Source organism: Chrysochloris asiatica, unplaced genomic scaffold, assembly GCF_000296735.1.
Source record: "Chrysochloris asiatica unplaced genomic scaffold, ChrAsi1.0 scaffold00031, whole genome shotgun sequence".
Lineage (NCBI taxonomy): Eukaryota > Metazoa > Chordata > Mammalia > Afrosoricida > Chrysochloridae > Chrysochloris > Chrysochloris asiatica.
In genome coordinates, this window is record NW_006408549.1 from 644,111 (window position 1) to 651,934 (window position 7,824).

The 7,824-nt window shown below is 41.9% G+C and overlaps 1 protein-coding gene across 1 annotated transcript in view; it reads right to left on the minus strand.

Moving 5' to 3' along the window:
- Positions 1–7,824, minus strand: part of SPAG1 (sperm associated antigen 1) — a 108,884-nt gene that overhangs the window by 50,889 nt on the left and 50,171 nt on the right. Inside the window, exons 10-11 of the mRNA XM_006859181.1 lie at positions 1,153–1,497; positions 712–811 (exon numbers count right to left, since the gene is read on the minus strand). Of these exons, the coding sequence (XP_006859243.1) occupies positions 712–811; positions 1,153–1,497 (445 nt within the window). The remainder of the gene's footprint in view (positions 1–711; positions 812–1,152; positions 1,498–7,824) is intronic.

Sequence of the window (7,824 nt, forward strand, 5' to 3'; positions counted from 1 at the left end):
TTAAAGAGCACCATGGGTGGGTATTGTGCTTTAAGGCGTACAAAGCTGTAGCAGCCATGATTTCTGAGCTCAAGAAGATTCAGACTCAGTGCAGAGGACAACACAGTATGTACAAGTGTGAAGAGCAGGCATTACTGATATACAAAAGACTGGGGACTTCCTCTGGTGAGGGCGGCCAAAGACATGGCAGCTGAGCAGATTGCAAAAGCAAAAAGGTGCTGAGGGCTTTTCAGAAAGCAGGACAAGAGGAGCAAAGGCTCAGAGCCTGGGGCAGGTGAGTAAATGTAAGGGATTGGTGCACAAAGCCCATTCTGGGGGCAGTGTGGTGACGTTTATGAGTACGTGGAAGGCAATGCTGAATGTCTGTCTGAAAACAGCAATGTAGTGTTTGAGGAATAGTTACTCTGATACCACACTGGGTTGGAAGATGTAAAGAACTAGTCAGAAGTCTTTTCCAGTAGTCTACTAGTGATACGAAAAGAGCAGGAGTTAAGGTGGTAACAGTTAAAAAAAAAAACACAATCCTTTTTGGCTATTTTCACATATGTGAAAGGAGAATCTAGGATTCTAGGTATTAATCAATTAAAATGACTTAGAACCATATATTAAATCCTTATGCAGTGGATGACAATTGAGAAGGATATTAAATATTGTAATAATCACATTGAAATGATAACAATTTCTTTACAAACCCAAAAACGTGCAGTTTACCTGTTACAATCTTGAACGCAGCCACTGCAGTTTCCTCCTTTTAGGCAACATGCTGCTCTATTTGAATATAAGATACTTAGATCATCTGCACTTTCACTTCCTAAAATCACATTCAAGTAAGTACAGTTAAAATCCATTCACAAAATCACAGTTCCCCAGAATTAAAAGACGACTGTGGTCTCCGATGGCACTGCATTCCCACGGATTGCAGTCCCAGCCCTCCAAGACGCAGGGTTTATTTCTGTAATTACTAGGGAGAAGAAAAGCCCGTAAAGGGCACATCCTACGCATTCCAAGGCAGGGGCTCCCCATCAGCCAGGTCACACATAGCCCTTAGTCACAGGAAGGAATCTATGGATGTAAGGTCTTTGCCATTCAGGAGGTGGCCTGCGCCCCTCCTGCGGCAGCTCTGAGATCCCAGGAACCGCAGCCGCAGCTCACCTGCAGCCTCCAGCTGTGCTATCGCCTCCGAGTACTTCAATGCTGCCTCGGTGAACTGCCCGCTTTTAAACAGCTCGTTGCCCTGGTTCTTCAGGCCAGCGGCGGCTGGGGGCACGTTAGCCGCCGTAGGGTCCTGGGTGTCCTGCCCGCCACCTGGGTGCCCGTTGTCGCCGCACGTCGTCGCCGAGCCCCGCTGGTCTGCGCCGGGCCCAGGCGGCCGTGTCCGCCCTGGAGCGCCCCTCTCCGGCCGCTTGCTGCCTTCGCCTTTGCCGGTGAACTTCTTCTGTATGTTGCCCATGGTGCACAGCTCACCAGCCTGCCGGGCTCCCGCCTGCTCCTCAGCCTCTGTAGGGAAGTGGATGCGGGAAGTGAGTGTGTTTGCATCAGCAGGAGAAACTACCGAGGAGGCCTTGGGGGGTGCTGGGCGGGAGCAAAGCCGCGGCCTCGCAGCTCACTCGGGCAGTTTCACTGGGGAAGCCGGGTGGCACCGCCCCCTCAGGCGGAGCCCTGCGGTTTCCTTGAGCCTCCTGCGCGGACGTACGCAGAGAGTATTTCACCAGGTTCGGTGTCCTGCTGAGTTCCCTTGGCATCCAGATGATACTTCCTGGGCTAGGGATCAAAGCCAACCAGGTATTTAATTCTTTAAATGATGAAGAGCTGGTGACATGAAAACCAGTATTTCAAACTCCTTCCCTACATCATTAAATCATAGCTATAGAGGTAGCTCTAACGAAACGTTTAGACTTAAAATTTCATATATACTTTTTTTTTTACTCTCACAACTTAAGAATGAATAAAAAGAAAAAGGAAATGAAGTCACTATAATTTGAGGAACACAACAATTACACCCAACATTAGGGTAGCCAAGATTATTGTAAAGGGATGGGAATTGGGATAATTTGAAATAGACTAATTAGAGTTTAAGGGGTTCTGGTAGGGTTGGTGGTGGTGTTGTCAGGTGCCATCGAGTAGGAACTGACTCATAGCGACCCCATGCACAGTAGAACGAAACAGTGTCCGATCCTGGGCCAACCTCACTACCGCCGCCACACGACACCATCAATGATGCCACCTGGTTGATCCATCTCGTTGGGGGTCTTCCTCTTTTTCTCTGACCCTCCACCTTACCCAACATGACATCCTTCTCCAGCGACTGTTCTCTCCAGACTATGTGTCCAAAGTATGAGAGACTAAGCCTAGCCATCTTGGCCTCCAAGGAGCACTCTGGTTGCACTTCTTCCAAAACAGATCTATTGGTTCTTTTGGCAGTCCACGGCACTTTCAGTATTCTCCTCCAACACCACTACTCAAAGGCATCAATTCTTCTACAATCTTCCTTATTCACTGTCCAGCTTTCGCATCCATATGAGGTTATTGAAAATACCATGGTTTGGGTCAGGCGCACCTTAGTCCTCAAGCTGACATCTCTGCTCTTCAATACTTTAAAAAGTTCCTGTGCAGCAGAGTTAGAAAATCAAAAGAGAAGGCCATGCTCAGCATTTCTCAAGCTGAAAGAATTGAGGAAAAGATTCTAGTCTCGACTTGCAATATTAAAAGATTCCATAGGCAAAAAAAAAACCTGAGTGATGCAGAACGCATCAAAAGAAGGTAGAAGGAATACAGCATCATTGTACTAAAAAGAAATGGTCAATGTTCAACCATTTCAAGAGGTAGCATATCATCAATAACCGATGGTACTGAAGAAGAAGTCCAAGCTGCACTGAAGGAATTAGCAAAAAACAAGGCTCCAGTGATTGACGGAATACAAACTGAAATCTTCCAACAATATGACAAAGCATTGGAGGCACTCATCTATGTCAAGAAACTTAGAACCTGGCCAACTGATTGGAAGAGAGGTGACCCAACAGAATTAAGAAATCATGGAAGAATATCATTAATATCACATGCAAGTAAAATTTTATTCTGGTATCGTAGCGGTTACGAACAGGGCTGCGAACCTCAAGGTCAGCAGTTTGAAACTACCAGCTGTTCCTCGGGAGAAAGATGAGGCTTTCTGCTCCTGTACAGATTTACAGCCTCAGTCGCTATGAGTCAGAACTGAATCCACAGCATACAACAACAAAGATAATTTTTTAAAAAAATATAAAATGGTACAACCACATTGGAAATTAATCTGGTAGTTCATCAAAAAGCTAAACAGAGTTGCCATAAGACCCAGCAATCAACTCATAGGTAATATACCCCAAGATAACTGAAGACATGCATTCTCACAAAGACTTGTATACAAATGTTCTTGGCAGCATTATTTATAATAGCTAAAAAGTACAAACAACTCAAATGTCTACCAACTGACAAACAGATACGGAAAACGTGATAAAACTGTACGATGGAATAGAAAGAGAATGAAGTCCTGATGGATGTTACAACATAAAGGAACTTTGAAAACATCATGCTGAGTGAAATAAATCATAAAAAGACAAAAACTGCCTATTTCTCCTTATATAAAATAGGGGAATTTATAGAGACCAAAGCTTAGTAGTGATTACCAGGAGTAGGAGGGAGAAGGAGAGAGGAGTCATTGTTTTGAAGGGCACTGAGTTTCTGTTGTTTGTTGTTGTCTCGGTTAGTAGTGGTAAAGTAAGTTGGAAAAGAATAGTAATAATGGTTGTACAACAAGATAAACGTAATCAATGCAAATGAATGAAATATGTAAAAACTGGTGAATTGGCAAATGTTTCATTAAGCATATTTTCACCAAAAGACAAAAATGGATGGCCAAAGTGCATCTACTAGTCTCTCCCATCCACAGCCAAGAAGAGTGAAGAGAGTCCAAGACAATGTGGCACGGTTAGTCCAATGGACTAATGAGCCACGTGAACCTCAGCCTCCATGACTCTGAGACCAGAAAAACTAGATGGTGCCAAGATACCACTACCAAAAGCTCTGAAAGTGACCACAATAGATGGTCATAGATAGAGTGGAAGAAAATGTGAACACTCAAAATCATGAGGCCAGGCTTACTATTAAGATAAAGACTAGTAGAACCCTGAGACTATAGCCCTTCAGGTCATCCCCATGGCTCAATTTTCACCCAAACCATAGGTCTGTAAGGGTAGCAGTTACACTAGGTAGGTCCCTTTCCTTAGAATATTCAACAGTTTGAGATCAAAAGATCAGCATTTGCCCAAGAACAATGTTCAGAAGGCAGGAAGGGTTAGAAAAGAAGCAGAAATGAAAATGAGAATACAGAAAGTGAATTGAGTAGAAAATAAAAATAAAAATTTAAAAATAAAAAAAAGAATGACTCATGATATGTGAATTGTATCTCAATTTCTAAATGCCTATTTCTAGCAGGTAGACACATGTTAACTCAGGTGATAAGGACAATACACATAAGTGGGAGGTTAGCAGAAAGATGAAGACAGGTGAAGACACAGGGAGGTATGAAAGGACTATAGGGGATAGAGGTAAATACTGTTATACATACAACCCTGGAACAACAGTATTCTGTGGGTAAATTCATGGGCAGATACACAGGATGAATGGATATGGGAGAGAGAATGGGAGAACACCACAAATATATAAGGACTTGATATTTGGGTATTAACCTTTGCTGCAAACACATCTATGAATGTGGTAAAGCATACAGGAAGAAAAATGATGAAAACTTTTTGTCGTTGTTAAGTGCTGGTGAATTGGTTCCAACCCACAGTAAACCAGTATAGGGTTTCTAAGGAACAGCTGGTGAGCTTGAACCACCGACCTTGCAGTTCAACTTGACCTTGCAGTCCTATGCATTAACCCTTAGTGCCACACCAAAACTTCTTAGCTATCATCAGATATCTTAAATGAGCTCAGGACCATACTCTCAGGGGACACCATGGTTAACTAGCACAACGTAGTCCACAAAGACAATGTTCCACATCCTATTTTAGTGAGAAGTGACTGGGATCTTAAAAGTTCATAAGCAACCATCTAAGGGACAACTATTGGTCTTTTAAGTGCAGAAGAAAGAAGAGTGATGAAAACTGAAGATGCTTGGGCTCAATTAGTCCAATGGGACATGTGAACATCAGTCTCTACAACCCTGAGACGAGAAAAACTAGATGGTACTCTGCTACCACTCCTAACTGCTCTGAAAAGGATCACATTAGAAGGTTCCAGATAGAGTGGGAGAAAATGTGGAACAAAACTCAAAATTATACCTTCAGGTCTGGAAAGGAACTCACCCCTGAGGCTCAATTTTCAGTCAAGCAGTAGCTAGGTATATAGGGGGACATCAGCACTAGTAAGGTATGCCCACCATGGAATGGTCAACCAGTCAAGATCAAAAGATCAACATTTACCTGAAGACACAATTGAATTGCAAAGGGATGTGAAGGAGGATGGAATGGAAATAGGGATGGTGGGGAGGAAGTGGGATAAATTGTTGCAGGGAGGGGATTTAAATCATTGAGATGAAACAAAGTGTACAATTTGTTGAATGTAAAACTGGTGATCTTCTCTGTAAACCTTCACTCAATTCACACAAAAAATTTTCTTTTTTTTTTTAAAGAGTGGGAGAACCTAATTACATACCCAGTTGCTAACAAACAGGAGTCTTCCCTCCCTGCTTCCATTTCTGCCAGTTTGGTGGGAGAAAAGTGGAGTGTAATTTTCATTTCTATTTTTTTATTAACAAAATGTTTACTGTTCACTTATATTTGTACTTCAGTGATTTGTCTGTTCACATGCTTTGCCCATCTTTATATTGGACTCTTTCTCATTATTTTATAAAAGCTCTTCATATGATTATCAACCCCTTGACTTTCCCCCCCAGTTTGTCATTTGCCTTTGAATTTTATGATGCCTGACACCTAGCGCTGTTTCATGTTTACATAACCAAAATCAGTCACTTTTTTCATGATTTTGTCCCTTAAAATACTCATTCTTTCGCCCCAACCTTACCAATTCTAAACTCAAACCCACTGCCATTGAGTTGATTCCAGTTCACTGTTATCCTACATAGGGTTTCCGAGACTATGAATCTTTATGAAGATGACAGCCTCATCTTTCTCCCATGGAGCAGATGGTAGCTTTGAACTACCAATCTTGTGGTTAGCAGTCCAATGCCTAACCCACATCAGTGCTCTTTTTTTTTTTTTTTTTTTTTTTTACCAATTTTAGGACAAAATAAATATTTATTTGCATTTTATTCTTCTGCCTGTGGGTGACTTTAATTTTTGTATATTTCATTGTACAAAATGAAATATACAGAAGGCAGGATGCTTACTTCCCTATGCTTCTCAGGCTCTTGAGGGAGATGGATGGAATAAATACCAAAGTCTCTGACGCCTACAGTGGCATAGTGAAGGCCACTTCTAAGTGATCACTATTAGGGAAGGAAACCTAAACAAACAGATGGGGAGCTACCAAAGAGAAGGCATCAACGCAAACCACAGAGCTAATCATCCTGGCAAATATGCAAGCATTTCATGATACAGCTCCTCAGAAGGACAAGTGAAGAAAGTCTATCACAGAGTTGAAGCTCAGTAAATGTCTGTTGTTATATTAAATCTATTGATTATGCTTTACCTTAGTCCAAATGAACTGGGTCTGGCCAAAACCCTTGTGGAACTGGCTGAGGGGCAGTATATCAGCTAAGGTTACAACGCACTAATTGCTGCATTTTTCCAGTAGTCCTCAGGACTCCTGAAACATACCCCATAATTCTTTCTTTCTTGGAATGTGGTAGAATGGGGAACCATATGCAAAAGTTCCAACTTGATAGCCTCTCTCTGGGCTTTAACATTATTTTCCTAAAAATAAGATTCTTCTCATGAATCCAAAGCTTTAGGATCTCTTTTTCCACATCCCATAGCAATATAACTTGGTAGAGGTGAATCTAAACTTGATTAATTGATTTCAGTCAGTCTTAAAAGGGGTACCTTCTCAGTTTACAGCTACTTATTCCACCCCATCTTGATTTGCTTTCCTGATAAAAGTCAACTTACTTGTTGTAGCATTGATATTCTCCCTACTTGTTTACTGAATCTTATATGAAGGTAAGTAAAAAAGCATTGCTACTAAGGTTCCAATCATACATGCACAGGTTTATCCCATACAGAAAGCCTTTAAACATGTCTCTGTGGTCAGCAGATGACTGTAGACAAGCCCTCTCAACAATGGCTTCCAAGGGGATGTGCTGGGCCAGTTAAAATCAAGGCAGAGAGGGTAGCTCAGAAGGTTGTTTTAACTGTTCAGGGTAATCTTGATGGATTTTCTCAAAAGATGATCAAAGGGGTATATTACGAAGAAGTTTTAAGAAACCAGAAAACTGCATTGGTGAGAAAAAGGAAAGTTGTGCCAATTAGTTTTTTTCCTATCATGACAATGTACCTGCTCATTCTTTGAAGGTAGTCCTTCTTTGAAGGCTGTCCTGTGAGAATCTTTTGTTCCCCAAATTCAAAGAACATTTAAAGGAACACAATTTGCATTCCCCCATCACTACCTCCACCCCACCCCAAGAGTGCCAACACTGCCGTTTTGAAGTGGAGAAAACTTGTTGTTTTTGACTCTGACAACCACATGGTTAACTATGCCAGGAATGACAAATTGAAGAGGAATGGTGTTGCATTCATCATCAAAAAGAATAGATCAGTCATGAGGTACAACACTGTAGGTGATAGGGTAATATCCATGCACCTACAGGAAAGCCTAGTTAATACCATT